At 38.9% G+C, this 21,483-nt stretch overlaps 1 protein-coding gene across 2 annotated transcripts in view; it reads right to left on the bottom strand.

The window, feature by feature from the left end:
- Positions 1-574: 574 nt before the first annotated feature.
- The window catches only part of ALDH1L2 (aldehyde dehydrogenase 1 family member L2), a 65,493-nt gene continuing 44,584 nt past the window's right edge, over positions 575-21,483 (bottom strand). For both annotated transcript variants that reach the window (XM_072844261.1, XM_072844260.1), the window contains exons 15-23: positions 21,322-21,427; positions 13,208-13,295; positions 12,647-12,740; positions 11,224-11,323; positions 10,528-10,626; positions 8,448-8,613; positions 6,604-6,709; positions 3,335-3,534; positions 575-1,317 (exon numbers count right to left, since the gene is read on the bottom strand). In XM_072844261.1, the coding sequence (XP_072700362.1) occupies positions 1,262-1,317; positions 3,335-3,534; positions 6,604-6,709; positions 8,448-8,613; positions 10,528-10,626; positions 11,224-11,323; positions 12,647-12,740; positions 13,208-13,295; positions 21,322-21,427 (1,015 nt within the window). In that variant the 3' untranslated portion in view covers positions 575-1,261. The remainder of the gene's footprint in view (positions 1,318-3,334; positions 3,535-6,603; positions 6,710-8,447; positions 8,614-10,527; positions 10,627-11,223; positions 11,324-12,646; positions 12,741-13,207; positions 13,296-21,321; positions 21,428-21,483) is intronic.

Here is a 21,483-nt window from a genome sequence, read left to right as displayed (position 1 = left end):
CATCCCACTGAATCTTTCCAACATCTAATGAGAGAAGGACTTTATCCTCATTTTATAGATACCAAGGCTCTGAGATAGTAGGTAACTAAGGTGCCTAAGATCACCCAGTAGGTAGAAAAGTGGAAAACAAGATGGTCAACGAAGAACAAATGAGCTGCAGAAAGAAAAGCAATCCTTTTCCTTGTACCATTGCCATTTTTCATTATATATGGCATTTTCCAGAGCTGCTGCATCAGGCCCCATGTCAGAACAATGGAGTATAGGAATCAATGAGTCCTGAAAAGGACTGTAGGGAAATTCATTCATCTAGTTAGATTATCTCGATGTATTTTTAAAACAGTGATGGGGGAAACAAAGTTAACTTTTCTTGAGTACCCTGAACAAAGCATAATGCAAGGTACTTATATTATTGTACTGACTCCTCAAAATAAGGCTCCTGAGGAAGGCATTTGACAGATAAGGAAACAGGCTGGGAGAAGTTGAGTAGATTTCCCCAAGTCACATGGCAAGATGGCAAGATATGAACCAAGCTCACCCTCCAAAGGCTATTTACATTCTATATCATATTGTAAAATTCACTTTTTAAAAGCTCTTTATTAGAATGTAAGCTATTTGAGTCCAGAGACAATGTCACTATGTCCTGGCTACTCCTCAGAACACTACCTAGTACCTCACACCTAGCAAGTACTCGAGCACTGTTTTGGGTTACTCATTCTCAGTGGGCTGAAAAATAGAACATCAAAAGGCACAAAGATGTATCTTATTTCCAAATATGAAAAAAAAAAAGGAATTTACTTCACATTCCTTATAGGATATACGTTCCTTGAGAGCAAAATTATAGAAAACCTTTTTAATAGCCCCATAGGTATAGTTCAGAGGTTACAACCTACACATAGTATGCAAAGTATCCCCCAAACCCACCTTGTGTATTATAACCACCTGATCCTGACATTTTTCAAGATGAACAACAATGGCTAGATTAGTCTTAGGAGAAAAAGCAACTTGGCAGTTTAGAAATATGTGGGGTATACAACACAGTCAAAACCCAACCACTTCAAATAGTTTTAAGGTAGAAAAGGTGCATCAGAATACACAGGCACAGGTGAAAATGCTTGATGTGGCCTGACCCCCTTTAGGGTCCACGTGTGCAGCATCGGCTCGTGGTAGATCCACCTTCCCTCCGCACACCCAGGCTTCCTACGTGTGTGGAGGGATCGGGAGTGGTGCTGTCGGCCGAGGATTTCTCAGGGATGGCACAGCTCTAGTATTCCAATGTCACCGTCTTGGTTTTGAGGTATTCGTTTAGAGCTTCCTCACCTGAGGAAACAGAAAAGTGGTTCATGGACAAGTGGATGCAATGTCACCAGACTTTGGATACAGATATCGGGTTATAGGTCTCAAACTAAAGTTCATGCGTGCCACCTGCAGACCTTGTGAAACTGCATGTTCTGATTAAATCCAGCTCAGGCCCTGGGATTATGGGTTTGTAACCATCAAGCGATGAGGCAGGTGCTCGTGGTCCACGGACCCCACTTGGAGGAGGAAGAGCTTAGACCACCTAACAGGTCTTCTGAGGAATGTGCTGACTTGCTCGGTCTGCACCAGAAAACTTTCTCCCTTATTTCCCTGCCTGATGACTCTTCATCTCTATCCTTTGCCCATTTAGGCTGAACAAAGTGACCAAGATACTGTCCTTTGCATTATATTAAATAAAGCAAAACTGAGCAGAAGAAAGTTGGAGACTCTTTGATGTAATCTTATTTTAAGGATAAGGATCACACAGTATCTGATTTAGATAGAATAGAGTATATCCAGGCTGAAAAGTAAGTAGGTTTGCCTTTCTGTTTCCATTCTATCTTGAGCTCATGCAAATCATTGATTTCTATGTCAGTGAATAATACTGGTGCAACTAATGAATACGTGATCCTGAAAGTCGAGCTAAAACATAGGTTCTTGGGGCGCCTGGGTGGCCCAGTGGTTTAGCGCCTGCCTTCGGCCCAGGGCATCATCCGGGAGACCGGGGATTGAATCCCACATCAGACTCCCTGCATGGAGCCTGCTTCTCCCTCTGCCTGTGTCTTCTCCCTCTCTCGCTCTGTGTATCTTATGAATAAATAAATAAAATCTAAAAAACAAAACAAAAAAAAACCACTCCTGATCCCAGGTCACACCCCAAACCAATTAGCATCTTTGTATTTCTTAAAACTCCCAAGGGACTCTAATCCAATGTACAGCTAAGGCTGGGAACCCCCTGGGTTTAGGGAGTTTAAAATTGGGAGAAAAAGAAACTATTTAGGCAAATTTTATTGTTCTATAATAAACACTATTTACCTTCAATTCAATGGAATTTAAAATGAGAACTCCTTTTATAGCTGCAAATATATTATTACCAAAAGTCACTGGGAAAGAGAAAATGTAGAAATACCCCCATGTTAACCAAGTTTATATGAGTGGACTATAATTTCAGTATGCCACGAACATTTCAGTTTTTGAAATGCCATGCTAGACTGGCTGTGGGGAAAAAGAACGGGCTCTGCAGCCAGAATGTCTGGCTTGGGATTCTCTTCTCAAGCAGTGGCTAGCTGTGTAACTTTGGGCAAGTTACCCAACCTCTCTGAGCCCCAACATCCCCATTTATAAAATAAGTATATAAGAGCACTTCCTTCCCAGGGCTATTGTGAGGATTGCTTGTGCTCTTACAGAGCAAGTAGGTAGCCTAAGATCTGCTCTGATACTTAGTGTTCAAGTGATCTGTTACTTGAAATGTGATGGGGTCATTGCCCACAAAGAATTTTCTTTTGGACTTTCTGTGACTCTAAATCTGACTTTCCAGACTACCAGGAAACTCTGCCAGTTGCAGTATTGATTCTGAAAGACTGCCAGGCAGCTCGCAGACAAGATTTATTCTTGGAGCTGCTTGTTGCCTTCTAGTCCCCGACTTCACAACCCCCCCCCCCCGCCCCCCGTTTCCCTTTCTTGGTTCTACTCAGTCCCACGAAAGCTAAACCAAGTGCATGCTGAATGTCGGGTAAAAATACCAAGCCTATTTTAGCTAACAGATATTGCCAAAGTTTCCTTTTCCCTTCAACATTAATCTTATTTTCAAAAACACTTTTGCACACCATGTGGGTACTTTCCTGTCTGTACATTAGCTGAAAATGTTTAATGTTAACACACAACTGGTACCCATAGAAACCCAGATCCACTGGCCGTGCAGGAAACATCGTTGGAAACAAGATACAAGCATTGCTAGGAACATAAAGCGGCTTTCTCGGGAACACAGCAAGCGAAGGGATCGAAGGGATCATGCCCTGGAAAAGCAGAGCATACGTACCTAAGTCTTTTCCGAAGCCCGATTGTTTAACTCCACCGAAAGGGGCTGCCACATCCGTCTTGTTGTACGTGTTAACAAAAACAGTTCCTGCTTCGAGTTTTTCGCTCACATACATGGCTTTATTGATGTCTCTTGTAAAAACCCCTGAGGCCAGACCATACTCTGTATTATTTGCTCGCTGTAACACTCCATCGATGTCCCTAAAATATATTTTTAGGAAGACAAAACTTCATTGAATGTAAAGCAAGACATTCTGATTTTATGTTCTAATATTTTCCCCCTACATGCTAGGAACAGAAAAATACTACTGCCAACTGGCTTGCATTTTTATAAATGAAATATTCCAAGCTTACACCAAAAGAAACTCCCAGTGAGACATTATAGCTCTGGTATTATACTTTTCATACACATCATGCAACATCTTTTTAAAATCTGATCTGAAGCCATCTTTTTCATTTTTCTTGTTGGTTCTCCTTCCTGACTTCCCACCTCCTTCCCTCTCCCTTGAGTCCCATGTCTAGATATATTTTCAGAGTATTCCCCTTTCTTTCCCTCCCTGTCTCCAGAGTTTGCATACAGTTCAAGGCTCATCCATTTAGTACCTCGCCCTGAAGCCTTCCCAGCTCCCACCAGTGCCCTGGAGGAGGCAGTAGGGTGTAGTGGCTCTGAGAGGGCTCTGCAGCCAGGCTAACTAGGTGACCTTGGGCAAATGACCTCATCTCCACCTGTCTTTGTTTATTGCAAAACATAGCAGTAATAGTGAAAGGACCTTTCCTGTTGTCATGAGGATTAAGTGACCTAATAATGCCTGGAACACAGTAAATGCTCAATAAAAGCCATAATCAGGGAGCACATATTCCTCCAAACTCAGTATTTTGGTTTAACTCTTTGTGTATTTGTGGTTTGCCTTCCAACTACACTGGAAGCTCCCTGAGGGCAGGGATGACCTCTTATTCTTCTTTATACCATGGTGTTAGATCATCAAATGAGAGTGAATTCAATTAATACAATTCAATAAAAGGAAATAAAAAGTATCCCTTAAATCATGCTTTCCCAGGAGGCCTGGGTGGCTCAGTGGTTGAGCGTCCGCCTTTGGCTCAGGGTGTGATCCTGGGGTCCTGGGATCGAGTCCCACATAGGGCTCCCTGCAGGGTGCCTGCTTCTCCCTCTACCTGTGTCTCTGCCTCTCTCTGCGTCTCTCATGAATAAATAAACAAAATTTTTTTTTAATTTTTTAAAATTTTTATTTATTTATGATAGTCACACAGAGAGATTGGCAGAGACATAGGCAGAGGGAGAAGCAGGCCCCATGCACCGGGAGCCCGACATGGGATTCGATCCCAGGTCTCCAGTATCGTGCTCTGGGCCAAAGGCAGGCGCTAAACCGCCGCGCCACCCAGGGATCCCTAAATAAACAAAATCTTTAAAAAAGAAATCATGCTTTCCCTGGCTTTCAACTCAGTGTGGGTGCACTCCCAAGTAAGCGGAAGATGTAACCCTGCTCATCTCTCGGTTAGGTCCAGGTCCATGTCTGTCATGGTACGAGTATCTCATCTTTATGAGTGGCATCCTAATGTGTAAAACTGTGTGAATGTTCTACAGCATGGCCAGTGAATGCAAGCCAACTATTTCATCTGGCACTCTGGCAAAGAAACAGAATGTGTCTCTGAATTCATCGTGCTGAATTTTTTGAGAGACGGCACAGTCTTCAATGTGGTGGCTTTTGAAGGGATTTTCCAAGGCAATCCTGACAATACACAATTTTAAACTTGCACAAGAAATTTGGAACTGAACCTAGGGTGATTTGAGGCTCTGCTAAAACTCTCACACTTCTTAATGCATTGCATATGGTAGGGACCCAGATATTTATTGACCAGCCTAATGGAGAAAGATGGCTTTATGCCATTACTTGTCGGGGACTATGAGATGACACAGCTTCATAGGATATCTTGTCTACTTTAGGATAATAACAAGCACAGCGATGACAACAGCACCAATAGCAAACATGACTTATTTAATACTGAGAATGACATAAAAGGATAGATGCTATTAATCACTCAATTTCACAATAAAGAAAAGGCTCAGGCTGGCCCAAGCCCATAGAGGTAGTTGGGTGCAGTGAAGAGTGCAGACTCTACCCAATATGGCTGCCTTTGGCCCTCTGTGGTTAATTGTCCATTTCCTTGTCTGTCTCCCTCATTAGATGGTAAACTTCTCAAAGACAGGAACTGTGACCTATCTCAATTGATATCCTACAAACGTGGCTTCTAAAATCTGCATGTTTAACACAAAGACTATCTTATGGGGGGACTTTATGAGGTAAAGGTTAATAGGGCATCCTTGGATGAGTGTGTGAAAAGGTTGCTCACTATAGTTTGGTATCCCCAAATATGTCTTAGAATATGTCTATCAAAGACAAAAAGCCCTCTGAACTCTGTATTCTGTTTTTTTCCACCTTCTCATTGGTTGAAGGAAAATTCAAGCCAGAATTCTGAAGAATTTTACCCAGTATACCATGAGAGTCTATTGTATTAAATATTCTAATTTTTTAATTTTTTTAAAGATTTTATTTATTTATTCATAGAGACAGAGAGAGAGGGAGAGGCAGAGACACAGGCAGAGGAAGAAGCAGGCATCATACAGAGAGCCTGACATGGGACTCGATCCAGGGTCTCCAGGATCACGCCCTGGTCTGCAGGCGGCGCTAAACCGCTGCGCCACTGGGGCTGCCCTGTATTAAATATTCTTGTGTGAACTCAGTTAACATATGACCCTCTCTGATGTGCTAAACACTTTGGAAAGTTCTCTGCACTATGATGAACCTTCATTAATAGCTGGTTATATGATGATTGTGAATATTTCTATTAGAGTTGAATATTAGGCTTTCTGGGGCATAAGCTCCAGTGAAGGCAACACTTCTTCCTTGAGAAAATCACATTTCACAGATGTTGCCTTCCCTAGGAATGTAAATGTGAAAACCAGTTCTGTTATTCCTATTTATCTTGAGAGGCATTTCAAGTGTTGGTTGTACAAAAACTAAATTTAGTTAGCTAAAGTTCCATACTGCCAGCCATTAATTTAAGCTATGAAGCAGAAATCTATAACCAGTCCACACTGGTTAGCCTTCTCTTCTAATTATTTAAGTCAATTATTGTTATATAATTGAGATTCCATATTCATTGATTTCTACAGTCTGTATATAGCACAATGGCAGAAGAAAAAAACACTTATCAAGTCAAAACCTGTTAAATTGTGCCTGAAGAACATACCCATTTTGGAACTTAGAAATGACCATAATAGGCCCAAATGATTCCTCTTTGGCAAGATACATGTGGTCTTCCACATCTGTGAACACAGTTGGCTCCATAAAAAAGCCTATTTGAAAAACAGACAAGATCATCAATTATAGGGTAATTAATTTTTAATTAATAGTTCTCTCATTTAATTACAGCATAATTTTTTTCCTTCCCTTCTGGGTCAGTAAAGCCAAGACAACTTTCATTTTCCTATTTGGCATTAGCATTCCTAGGCTCTTGTTTTTTTATCTGTTTATTACAGAAATTTCAAACATATGTCAAAGTAGTGAAAGTAGTATAACAAATCATAAAATAAATACTCTTATTTTGCTTTATTTGATTAATTTTTTCCTTGTTGAAATAATTGAAAGCAAATTCCAGAGCTTATAACTTTTACCTCCTGTATTTCAGTATAAATCTGTGAAAAATAAGATATTTTCTCCCATACCACAATCGTTACCACATTTAACAAAATTAGTGTTAATTCCTTCTTCATGATTTATATTTCCATTTTTTCCTCAAAAGTATCTTTTTTTTATAGTTGACTGGTTTGATTCAAGATTCAAATAAATTCTATACATTGTGTTCACTTGCTAGATCTAAGTGTCCTTCAATCTAGAACATTTCACCTCTAATTTTTCATGCCATTGGCTTGTTCAACAGACTGAGTCAGTTGTCCTCCAGAACATATTGCATTTAGATTTGTCTTTGTGTCCTTGGGATGATATTTAATTTGTTCCCCTATCCCTTTTATTTCTTGTAAATGGAAATTTTAACTTAAAGACACAATTAGATTCAGGTTAAACATTTTTGGTGAGAATACCGCACAGGTGATGCTGTGTACTACACATTGCATCCCTTAGGAGACACATCCTGCCTAGCTATCCTGCTTTCACTGTTGCTTAGACTGACCAGTGGCTCCAAGCTGTGACAACTTCACCTCTCCATTGTAAAATTGTGTTTTTCTCCTTGAGAATGGCAAGCAATCTTGGGGGAGAAACTTTGGTACCTTGCACATACTCAGATCCCCATCAACCTCTCTCCCAATAACTTTAGCCTCCCTTGATGATAACTGCCTGAATCAATCATTTCATTCAGTTAGGAGTACAAAGTGCTGATTTTTTCTGTGCCATCATTCTTTTTCTACATTAATTAGCAGGAATTCTTCTGTTAAAAAAAAAAAAAGTCTCCTTTATCAGCCAGTTTACCCAGAAATTCAGTTTATACAGAAGACACAGATAAATGTTAAATTTTCCCCCTTCTAATTATCATTTTTTAGAGTAAGCTATTGGAGCACAATCCCCCTACAGTATTGAAAAATGGTTTTTTTAAGTTGTTGTTTGTTTTTCTCTCCTTTGGGGTATCATGACATTGAGTCATTCACATATTTCAGTAACAGGTATGGCTTTAGACAATAGGAATTAATCCTCCCAGGCTATTCTGGCTATGATTAAATCTCACAGCTCCAGGAGTCAAGGTCACCAGCACCAGAATGACACAGTTGTCCATTAGACCTCTTACTGGACCGCCATGTAAGGACCAGTTATGTCCATTCTGTGATTTGATTTCCACAGCCCTCTAAAGTAGGGTGCCCACATTTCATCCCATGTTACACAGGAGGAAACTGAGGCTCAGAAAAATTGTCATGTGCAACGTACCACAGCATATAAGTGGCCAAGTAGTATCTAGAAAAGAATTCTTGTGACCATAACATAAGTGCTATGATTTACTTTTAAGGCAAGATGGAGCTGCAGTGGAAACCATTACCATCCAATCAGAACCAGAGCCCAGCACGCCTCCTGCAGAGGTGATCTTACCTGGCCTGCACACTTGTCTTCCCCCATACACCAAGGTGGCCCCTTCCTTCACTCCAGCTTCACAGTATTGCAGAAGCTTTTCCAGATGGGCCTGATGGTTTTGGGGCCCGTGATCTGTAGATCTGTCAAGTGGATCACCAATTTTCATCTTTTTAATTTCTTCTACCTGTTTGTCACCCAGTTCACAAAACACAATTGACTGTTAATAATAATAACAACGGATACCCCTGGCTGAGCTTCTCAGTGTGGTGGGTGCTGTCTAAGCTGTCAAAAGATGTCTTTTAGTCTTCATGGGAGCACTGGAGGTGGGCATTTACTATTTCCATCTTACAGAGGGAGAAACGGGGTTTAGACAGGCCCAGTGACTTAGCACACACAACCACTAAACACAGGACAGTCTTCCTGACTTGAAAGCCCACGCTGTTAAATCACTGAGTTCTAAGAGACCATAACCTATGTATGTGACATACAAATGATCCTGAGTGTTAATCCATTAAAATGGCAAACCTGATGTTCTGGAATTTTTATTACTATAGCACCCTTGTACTCCTCAGGACAGAAGAATTTCCAAAATGGCCACATGGTTATCTTTTTTATCTCCCCTGCTGTGTCAGCCTGCTCTTGTGAAATGTTCATGGTATAGCACGCCAGAGGAATTGCTAGAATGTTCTGGTGAAAAGCTGTGTTCAAAAGCAGTGTGCATCACTGACATCTCTTAATGATCATCCCTGTGCGCCTCACTTAATCTACTTGTGCATTTTCTAATGTTAAGTCCAATTCCAGTAAGAAGAAAGAATGAGAGTTACCACGACCCAGCAGGGCCGTGAATTTGAATTTGGGCTGGGTGAAAATCCCTTGGTGAGTGCTCAAGAAATAGCTGCTGAATGAGTGACTGAATACAACTTATGTGTGTGCAAAACGTGTATTGATGGACTGATAGGGTCGACTCTTGACATTCCTGAACTCAGCATTTGAAATGCCCACATGTTGAAGTTGTGAAAACCCTGTGATTCGTATTTTAATGAGGCACAAATAGAATTAGAGGGATGTTCAGGAGGTAGCCACTGCCCACCATCTGGCCTTTTACATGTCTTCTGTGTTTTCCATTCTCATGAAGAAAGAATGCCTTTGTTTCTTGGAATGGGGAAGGAGAATTGACTCTGAAAAAAAGAAGCTGCTTGCTGGTTTTTCAAATATAAACAAATTCGTGATTATTGTTATCATAATAATGGCATAGTTTATTATAGTTCAGTTTATTTTAGTGCCACAGAATTCATCTTAATAGTTCTATAAATGGCTTTTGGTATCATATTTATGGAATCATGACCATTCTATAGGAGAGATGTATGTATGTTTGTGTGTAGGTATGTATATATGTATACATCTATCTATATATCTATTTTAGTGGAGGAAATGATATACCGATCTGTTAACTGTGTATTGAGGATTTGCAAGGATCTAGTGGTATATCTCTCCTAGTCAATTTAGGAATTTACAAAAATCTAGGAGAATCTCTCCCACAAGTGTCAAGGATATAATTTACTATAAATATAGAGCAAGGCATAGGTAATAAAATCTCTTAGGGTTGGTTATTTTTAATGGAAACATACTTTTTTACTATGAAAAATTAAGAATAATATGAGTAGATGATATAATGAAATGCCATGTTCTCATCACCCAGCTTCAACAATTACCAACTCATGGCAAATTTTATTTCCTCACTTACTTCCTCCCCTTCTGGGTTATTTTGAAGCAAAGTCTAGACATCATATAATTTCACCTGTAAATCTATCAGAAGGTAGCCCTAAAAGATAAGGACTGTTGTTTAATATATAAATATTTATTAATTATATATTATTGTATTTATTTATATTATATATAAACAATATAACATGTAATACTTATATACAAATGATATATAATAAATAAACATATAATATATATTAAAAATATATATTGTGTATGCATATACACACACCACAGTACTAATATCACACCTAAAACTTCATCAGTAATGCCAGAAGCCCTTTTCAATAAAAGCAGCTTCTAAACAGCTAGAATAAATGTGAAGATGTCTTACCACTTTTGTCACAAATTCATCGTGGATGGATTCTTCCACAAACAAACGCCCAGCTGCAATACAATTCTCTCCTTTGTTGAAAAATACTGCCCCCATGCCCTTCAGCAGCAGGAGAGAAAATATTAACAGTACTTTGAATTGTCATAAAATCACACACACCAAAAATTAGGTGTTATTGGGAGACAGAAGACAAACAGAGAAGTCAGAAAAACAATGCCTTGGCCTAGCTAGTGATGAGAACTGCTTAGAGACACTTAGAGTTTTGATCTAGTATGTTTTTAGGGATTTTTGTTTCTGCTTTACCCTTTTTGGTCCAGAGGTACTTCAATGTGTATGACAATAAGGCACACCACTGAGGACAAATTTTGTGTTGTAAGAAAATCTGCATTGTTCTATACATTTAAATATAATACTTGTATACCAAATGCTTTTAAAATCTTGACATCAGTTTGTATAAATCATGAATGTTTAGAAAGAGTATCCTGTCCTTTAAGTTTTAAAAACACTGTATGATACAAATTATAAAGATATTATTTTAAAAATCAAGTGCTTTAAGAAGTCCTAAATCTAAGCATCAAGAGAGTGGTTTCTACTTATGACCAGACAAAACCAAATCTCACACTGAGATTTCTGTTAAAGAGATGAGATGTGTTTTAGGAGTAGGCATCTATTTGGTGGGATTGGACCCACTCTTACCATTCGCACAGCCTTGTCAAGTTCACAGTCGTTGAATATTATAAGTGGGGATTTGCCACCAAGTTCAAGGGAAACTTTCTTCAAGTTGCTCACAGCACAGCTAGAGGAAAATAAATGGGAAATGAGCATTCTCTCTTGCATGTGCTTTTTTAGCTATAAATTACCAGTTAGCATGGAAAACATAGCTGAACCTCAGAAATATTGAGAAATGTATTCAAAGACAAAACAGGAATGGTAGAATGGGGGTAGCTGCTGAAGCCTGGTGATGCACATGGGAGTTCATTATACTATTCTGTGTGCTTTGTATATATTAGAAATTTCCCATAATAAAATGTGTTCTTTTAAAATTCTGTAGTCAAATATTTATAGATCCTCTAGATAAATTCAGATTCTTTAGGCATAAGAATTTTGGTTACATAAAGGCCTGGTAAGGAATTTAACCTCTAACCCACATTCCTGGAACATTAGGGAAATAAAATATCAATTTTTAGAAGCATATTATTTTCCCCTACTCATAATAGTATTGTTATTTAAAACATTGAAAAAATACCCCCAAAAATTCAGAAAGAAAGAAAAAAAAATCACAAAATTCTATTCCATGTCTCAGTGTCCATTGTTTTTACCATTTTGACATACTTATTTCCGGTCCATTATCAACCATGGCCTTTGCCTTATTTAAAATGGGTTGGGATTACCTAATATATACAATTTTATACCTTATTTTTCCATTTATCTTTTATTTATTTATTTATTTTTAAAAAGATTTTATTTATTTATTCATGAGAGACACACACAGAGAGAGGCAGAGACACAGACAGAGGGAGAAGCAGGCTCCATGTAGGGAGCCTGATGTGGGACTTGATCCTGGAACTCCGGGATCATACCCTGGGCCGAAGGCTGAGCCACCCTGGGATCCCTCCATTTATCTCTTAACAACATTTTTCAGTGTTATTAAAAATTCTCCAGGAACATGATGACATAGCACTCCATTACACTAACACATTGCCTTATTTTGGACATTTAGACTGTTGGCAATCTTTTAAAAAATGAATGTTACTGCTCTTTAGGAATTCATTTTATAAAGAAGTCATATTTGTCATTTATGTCTTGGTTTCTTACTTATGCTCCAAAACCAATTTGGGCCACAGCATTAGTATAGAAAATCTTTTTTGTGCTGGATTGTCATAGCTACCAGTAGGGTGTAGAATTTCAGTATGCCTCTAGTTTTATTGATGGGCTTTATGCTTTGGAAATATTTTATTATATGAAAGTATTTCAATACCCTGCAATGATAAGTAGATTTCTCTCTTAAATCTGATGTGGGTTTTCTCCCTGCAAACATACTCTGTGTGAAAAAGTAAAAAGGAAAAGGGAAACCTAGTTTACTAGGATGTGCAGCAAATCAACACACTAAAACCAATACCTCTTCATGATCTGTTTGCCGATAGCAGTGGACCCAGTGAAGCCAAGTTTGCGGATATGAGGATGTTCAGAAAGGCGTTGCCCGGCTACACCACCTGTAGAACCAGGGAATAAAACGTGAATTAAAACATTTCTCAAACTCTTATGGTGTGAGTGGCTTTGGATTCATTGGAATGGATTTCTAAACTCTCTTCATTTGCATTTTCTGGATTAATTACAAATTGACAAAAGTCTAAATAATGTCCTCCATGCAATTATCAGCCCCCAAAAGATGGGTAAGCCCTGGTTTTTCATCTTCCAAAATAATTTTTAAAAGTTGAAACGGGTAGTTTTAATTGCTGTACAATTTCTGCTCCTCTCACCCTACTCACCCTACTCACCTCATCCATTATATTTCTACTTTAAGATTTTTATTTATCCTTCAGTTAACTGTTTGGTTAACTGTATTTAGTTTTAATATACTGTAGTTATAAGTCGGGACAAGATTCCAGTGGGAAAATAGCCACTCAGCTGCTCCTGTACCACTCATTATTACAGCCAAGTGGGTCCTTTGATGGCTTACCTGAGCCTGGAATGATGTTGATTACACCCTTTGGAAAGCCTGCTTTCGAAGAGAGCTCAGCAAACTTCAAAGCAGTCAAGGGTGTGACCTGAGCAGAAGCAGACCACAATTATCTTCTTCAGACTCTGTCTTGTCCTGTAGATCAGTACCCTGCTCTTCCTTTCTGGTCATACTCCATTCATTTTATTTTTTCTTTTATTTGGACATTTGGACATAATTTCAGACTTACAGCAAAGTTGCAAAAATAGTACAAAGAATTCTTATATATCCATCACCCAGATTTCTCAAATGTTAACATTTTGCTACATTTGCTTTATCCTCTATTTCTCTTTATTTTTCTCTCAACTGTATAAGAGTAAGATATAGACATGCCTGCCCCTTTATTTGTAAATAATTTTGGGTGCATTTTGTAAAAACAAAGAATTCCTGTGTGTAACCATATACAATGATCAAAACCAGGAAATTAACAACTCACAGGAAAATCTAATTTACAGACTTAACTAAGTCATCACCAAGTGTACCAAAAATGTGCATTATAGCAAAAGGAAATCCAAGATCATACATTGCGTTGTCATGTCTGTAGTCTCCTTTAATCTAGGAGAGTTTCTGAGTTTTTTTTTTTTTATCCATTACACTGACATTTTTGATAAGCACAGGCTAGTAATTTTGGACAATGTCCCTTTGTCTGGATTTGTCTGCTGTTTCCTCATGACTTAATTTTGGTTGTGCACTTGTTCATATGCAAGAACTTTGGCAAGAACACCACAGGAGTGATGCTAAGTTCTTAGAGCACCATCTCAGAAGGCACATGGTATCAAATAGTCCAATATTAGAAATATTAATTTTGATCATTTGGAAAAGGGAGTCTCCCAGGTTTCATCACTGTACGTTACTCCTTTATACTTTGTAATTAATAAATGTTTTATAGGAAGATGCTTCAAGACTATTGAAATATCCAGTTATGGGACACCTGGGTGGCTCAGTGGTTGAGTGTCAGCCTTTGGCTCAGGGCATGATCCCGGGGTCCTGGGATCGAGTCCCACATCAGGCTCCCCACAGGGAGCCTGCTTCTCCCTCTTCCTGTATCTCTGCCTCTCTATGTGCATCTCTCCTGAATAAATTTTAAAAAAAAAGAAATATCCAGTTACTCCTCCAAATTCCACCCAGTAGTTTAAGAATACATGGATGACTTCTTCCTGAATCAAGTATTATGAGGACAGCTGCGATGCTGATTTTTTATCATTTCTCCTACATGTATTAGTTGGCATTCCAGTCTAAGAGCTTTCCCTTCTCTTCAGTTAATTAATCAATCCATGTGAATTCATGGATTCTTACTTTATTCAATAGGCTATAATATTTTACTATTATTTCTTCTGATGTTCAAATTGTTCCAGATTTGGCTGATGGAAGCCCCTTTAGGATAGCTGTTGTGTCTTTCTAACACGTCCCTATCATTCTTTGAGCATTTACATGGGATATTCTGGGCTCGTCTTGCATTTTTCCTGTTCCAGTCCTTTTTTCAAAGAACCCAGATTTCTTTGGGTGAAGAATGATATTTAAGAATTATGGTTATAATGGGAAATATATATTTGGTCTTTGTCTCTGGTTCCTACAACACAGTTTCTAAAACCCTTGCAATGCCTGGTGTGAAAAGTGTCTTTTGTATACTTATGACATGACTGGTAGCTGGGGTCCCAAGGTGGTTTCAGGATGGAGTCTGGTCACCAGAAAGACCAAGCCGTGATAAGAGGGTTGGAACTTTCAGCCTGACCCTGGAGAGTTGGGAGAGGCTGGAGGTTGAGTTCAATCACTGAGAGCAATGATTTAATCATGAGAGCAATGATTTCATCAATTTGCCTGTGTAATTAAACTTCCTTAAATACACCTAGACAATGGGGTTCAGAGAGCTTCTGGGTTGGCGAACACATCCATGTGATGTGAGAGTGGTAACCCTGAGCTCTACAGGGACAGGACTCCTGTGCTCATGATCCTTCCATACTTCATCCTATGTACCTTTCCATCTGATTGTTGTTTTGTATCCTTTATATTATCCTTTATAATAGGATATTAGTAAGTGTTTTCCTGAGTTTTGTGAGCCATTCTAGCAAATTGCACCTGAGAAGAGGGTCATGGGAGCCTCTGATGTAAAGCTATTTGGTCAGAAGTACAGGAGGCCCAAGACTCACAATTGGCATCTGAAGTGGAGGCAGTCTTGTGAGACTGGCTAAGCCCTTCACCTGTGGGGTCTGTGCTAAAGCTCCAGGTAGTTAGTGTCACAAATGATTTAAATGGTAGGACACCTACTTGGTGTCCAGAGAGTTAGAGAATAGGTTGGTCTAGGGGGAAAACCCCCCACACATTAGGTATCAAAGAGTTGTGAGTAAAAAAATTTCAGAATTTTGGAAACAAATATCTGGACACTATTGAAATGTTGCTTTTCCTCTCAGGAGATAGGGCTGAGGAAAAGCTGTATGTGCACTCATATACACGTGTATCTACTTATATGTCTACCTGTCTTCTTACCTATCATCTATCCCCACAAACACCTATATCCATTTCCTTACCTAGCTATCTAAGTATATTAAAACCCATGAGTTTGGGGCAGCCCCGGTGGCGCAGTGGTTTAGCACCACCTGCGGCCTGGGGCATGATCCTGGAGACCTGGGATCGAGTCCCACATCGGGCTCCTGCATGGAGCCTGCTCCTCCCTCTGCCCGTGTCTCTGCCTCTCTCTCTCTCTCTGTCTCTCATGAATAAATAAATAAATAAAAATCTTAAAAAAAAAAAGAAAAAATATAAAACCCATGAGTTTGCGAATACCTCTAACCAATATCTCGGGCTTCATTCAGTAATCTTTTTCCCTTCTTATGTTTGTAACTCTCTTCTCCAACAGTGAGAAACATGGCTTCCAATATCCACAGAGCATTCACTAATTTGCCCAACTCTAAAATGTATAGAAAACAATTTAAGAATTATTAAGCCATGTCCTTACAAAGAGGAAGTGTACTAACTAGAATCTGATACTTATTTGCTGTGCCCTTTAAGTTTGAGGGCATTAGTCCAAATGCCTGTCAAAAGTTACTTGGGTTAATGTTTCCTCCCTTCCTTCAATGGGATCATGTTATTCATTTAAAAAATAGCTTAATTTATTTGTTTCTATTTGTATTCAATTTTAGGGTTTTTGCCCCATCTGGGTTGATTATATTTTGTTTGTTGTCATTTTTGAGTTTGGGAAACATACTTCCAAAAGAAGGAATTCACAAAAGGTACATTAGAGAAGTGTTGTTCTCTACCCTCTTTCCCCCTATCCCTTCTACCCTGTCTCCCCATGGCCTGTAGATAACCATTAATCTTCCTATGTTTCTTTTGCTCAAATGAACAGATATATGTCTTCTTATTTTCCCTCCCTTCTTACACAAAGATGGCATAATATGATCTTATTTTTAACATCTCTTATAGCAATGCATAACTCAGAAGCAAAATGAAAGTCATATTTTCACACTGTTAAAATCCAATGCTGATTAAATCTTAAATTAGCACTTTTTTTGGTGTGGTCTCAATAAATGGAATGTGCAAGAAGATCCGTGGAGGTGTGAAAAGAGAATAGTAGAACTTCTGTATGTACATATTCTAACTGACAAAGATAGGCAATCAGCTAAACATAACATTATGTGGCTGGATAATGATACTGTCACTCTGTCTGAATGAAGGTCAGATGGTCATGGGTCATAAAAGTATGTGCTAGAAAAGAACAGGAGCTCATAGGGCCAAGGGAATGATGGTGTTTCTTCACTTGCTCATTTGCTTTCAGAATATTGCCACGTGTTGAAGTTTATAGGCCTGGTTACATGGATTTGCAGACTATATTGTTACTTTAACCAAAACTTCATAAAATGGACAAGTGGTTGAAAAAGATGAAAAAGAATCTGTATAGAAACTGCATAATAAATTAAAAAAAAATAAACTGCATAATAAATAATATTACCAAGGCAACAAGAAAACAAGAAGAAAAAGGCAAGAGGCATGGCTAACACTTTCCCTCCTTCTAGTAACAGGTCCACTGCAGTAACATTGTGAGGTTTACCAAGTGGCGATCTAGCTAGACTTCATGAGAAATTGGCCTCAAACATTTGCAATTATCAAGAAGGTATTTGACATAGTAGATTTACATCTACTACTGCTAAAGATGATCCTAAAGAGCAAAGTGTAGGTTATTATGCCTTGATATGAAATCATGATTAGAAAAACATTTAAAGGGACACCTGGGCGGCTCAGTGGTTGAGCATCTGCCTTTGGCTCAGGTGGTGATCCTGGGGTCCGGGATGAAGTCCCACATTGGGCTCCCCGCAGGGACCCTGTTTCTCCCTCTGCCTGTATTTCTGCCTCTCTCTGTGTCTCTTATGAATAAATAAATAAAGCCTTAAAAAGATTTTCAAAAACTAACTACCCTGAATTAATGATAGTTCTTTTCAGAACAAAAAAGATTTTTATATCATTAACAAACACAATAAAACAAATTTTTCATCCTTATCTAATCCCTTTTCTTTTTTAAGGTTTTATTTATTTATTCGTGAGAGAGAGAGAGAGAGAGGCAGAGACACAGGCAGAGGGAGAAGCAGGCTCCATGCCAGGAGCCTGACGTGGGACTCGATCCCCGGACTCCAGGATCGTGCCCTGGGCCAAAGGCAGGCGCCAAACTGCTGAGCCACCTAGGTATCCCTCTTTTTTTTTTTTTATAAGATTTTATTTATTTATTCATGAGAGACACAGAGAGAGAAGCAGAGACACAGGCAGAGGGAGAAGCAGGCTCCATGCAGGAGCCCGATATGGGACTCAATCTCAGGACTCCAGGATCATGCTCTGAGCCCACGGCAGACACTCAACCGCTGAGCCACTCAGGTGTCCCTATCTCATCCTTTTCATTTCTATTGGTTTTCTTTAATTTGGCTACTCAGTTCTACCAGCAGGACTTTTGCTTTAAATGATATATGGGAAAGCATCTAGGAGTGTTCTGGGCAAGAGTAGGTCATTGCTAATGTTATTATTGGGTTTGATGAAGTGGTCAGAACCTGCCAGACCTGAACCAGTCCAGACCATGAGAAAAAGCCCCCTGATTCAGTCTTCCTGACATTCATTCACACAAGACATTCATACTGGAGATGGTTTCATACCATCATCACATAAGATTATGCAATAAAATAAAACGATATCTACAGCAGAACAATAACAACTTTGGGTCTTTCATTTTCAGGATTAAAATTAAGTTCAATCAGTTTTTAAAAGGATTTATTTATTTATTCATGAGAGACACAGAGAGAGGAAGAAACATAGGCAGAGGGAGAAGCAGGCTCCCTGCAGGGAGCCCGATGTGGGACTTGATCCCAGGACCCTGGGATGACGTCCTGAGCCAAGCTGAAGGCAGACACTCAACCACTGAGCCACCCAGGTATCCCTATGATCAACCATTAAACTGTCAGTTTTAAATTGCAGAGGGGGTTGGACTGTCATTTCCACGGGGAAAGAAACTGTGTATGGGGCAGCCCATACACTTAAGATTCTCTTAAGAGAATCTTAAGCAGACTCCATTTTCAGCCGTGGCGCAGTGGTTTAGTGCCACCTGCAGCCTGGGGTGTGATCCTGGAGACCTGAGATCGAGTCCCATGTTGGGCTCCCTGCATGGAGCCTGCTTCTCCCTCTGCCTGTGTCTCAGCCTCTTTCTCTCTCTCTGTGTTTCTATGATTAAATAAATTAAATCTTTAAAAAAAAAAACTGTGTATGTCTTCATCACTGATAGATGCCTGGCAGCTAGCGTGCCCTCAATAAATATTCCTAATTTTTTAACATTCTGTATAATCATTGGAGTTCTTTAATGCTTAGCACTCTCCTTGGATACCACTCTGATTCTTAACCCTGGCTGCTGTATCTTAGAAATGAATGTGAAGCTTTAAAGCAATACCAGTGCCTGGGCTCTGACCTAGACCAATTGCATCAGCGTCTCTGCCAAGAGATACCAGTGTTTTTCAGTGAGAACTCCAGGTGATTCTAATATGCAGCCAGGATTGAGCACCCGAAGGCTAGGTTATCTACCTCTCCTCTTCACTGGCTTCCTGCTAGTTAATGGGGAAACAGCACTCCTATAGAATGCTAGTGAATCAGTGCCATTTCCATGGGAGGATTTGCCTAAATCTATCACACAAATACATGTATCTTTTTTTCCCTTTTACTTATTTACTTATTAAAGATTTATTTATTTATTTGAGAACAAGAGACAGCAGATGGAGGAGGGGGGAAGGGGAGAAGGACAAGCAGACTGTCAAGGAAGGCAGAGCCCAACATGGGGCCTCACGACCCTGAGATCATGACCTGAGCTGAAACCAAGAGTTAGATGCCCAACTGACTGCACTACCCAGGCGTACCTCCCCCCCTTTTTACTTTTAGTGAGAGAAAGAGAGAGCATGAGCATGTGGGGGAGATGGGAGAGAGGGAATGAGAGAATCTTAAGCAGACTCCATTTTCAGTGTGGAGCCATGGCTTGTCTCATTCTCAAGACCACAAGATCATAACCTGAGCCAAAATCAAGAATCAGATGCCCAACCAACTGAGCTACCCAGGTGCCCCCCAAATACATGTATATCTTTTAACTAAGTGACTCTGCTATTAGAAACTTATCCTTTAAATATACTTGCACATGTGCATGATGCCATATTTACTAGAGTATTAATTATAACATTATTTATAATAGCAAAAGGACAGAAAAATCTAAATATCCATTAATTAGATATTGTTAAAATATGGTTTAGCTATACAAGGGAATATTATGGATATTGTTTATTTATACAATGGAAATTGTTTAATAAAAAGGAAGATTTTTTTCTTTTGCTAAGTATATATAGAATGCAACTATTGTATTGTATTGTCTTAACATAACAATTTACCTTCTTAACAGATTTTAACTATATGACATACCATTGTTAACTGTAGGCAAAATGATATTCAGCAGATGTCTAGAACTTATTCATGTCACATAATTGAAACTTTATACCTGTTGATTAGCAATTTCCCATATCCCCTTATCCCCTCTTTGTGATTTTTTAATGAACTTAAAAACTATATACATATATAATATAATTATATAAATATAATTTATTTATAAATAAATATATACATATTTGTATATGCAGAGAGTATCTCTGGAATACCTAAGAAATTAATAAATCATGATTAATAACATTGGTTGCCCTCTGGGGAGGTAAATTGCCTGGCTGGGGGATTAAGAATAAGAGGAAGATTTTTCACTATCTACTTCTCTGAACATTTCTGTTTTGAAATTTTTTAACATAGTTATTTTTAAAAATGAAAGTGTTTCTAACAAGTAAAGCAAGATGCCTGTGGTCAATATGACCAAGAGGCAATGCCAAATTAGGAGAGGTGATGGGTAATGTAAACTTTTCTAGAATAGAGACCAAGTTTTCTCTGTGACTCGTGTACCTCAGAATGTCTACTACTGCTCATTGTACACAGTCAATGCTCAAGCCAGGTATTAAGTTGGCCACCATATGCTTTTTCCCAAAAAGCTACTGTAGCGTTAAAAGATTTTTTTGAGAACTCTATCATTTGAAATATCATTTTTTATTAACTATTTCCTTGTCTAAGTGTACATATTCTTACACAGTTGCCACAATTATATACATTCTTTTGCATCCTTTTCCCTCATCCTCCCTATCTTTGCAATATTTTTAATAATTAAAATATGAATGCCTATATAATATTTCTTCTTCTGATGTCTCATCATTACTCAAATAATTCCCTAATTATTGGGTATTTGGCATTTTGCAAGAATTGAATTGGCTTGTAGAAAGTCAGTGGATTTCACTAGAGTACCCTATGCTTGCTTCCCTTGTCATGGAAATTTTAATTTGTGGGATATCCACAGGGTGCATTAGGCTGCTATCAAAAATGAAGATATAATGTGAAAATATGCCTGTGATATCTTTAAAGATGTCATAATATACAAGCTCATTTGTGTTTAAAGACATAATGTTTATAAATGTATGTTTCTGTTTTCCAGTGAATAGGGAAGGAGATGATTCTGCCCCTGGCCCTTTGCATCTCACCTGTGCTGGCTTGAGCACTAAGGTATTGCCTGCTGCCAAACACGCAGCGCTCTTCCATGCCAGCATCATCAGTGGGTAATTCCAGGGGATGATAATGGCACAGACACTGCAGGGGTAGAAAGACAACATCCTTAGTTGTCCCCAAACAACACAACTCACACA

Source organism: Canis lupus, chromosome 11, assembly GCF_048164855.1.
Source record: "Canis lupus baileyi chromosome 11, mCanLup2.hap1, whole genome shotgun sequence".
In the NCBI taxonomy this organism is placed as follows: Eukaryota; Metazoa; Chordata; class Mammalia; order Carnivora; family Canidae; genus Canis; species Canis lupus.
Note: the sequence above shows the minus strand (reverse complement) of the source record. Positions and strands in the feature narration are given on the sequence as shown.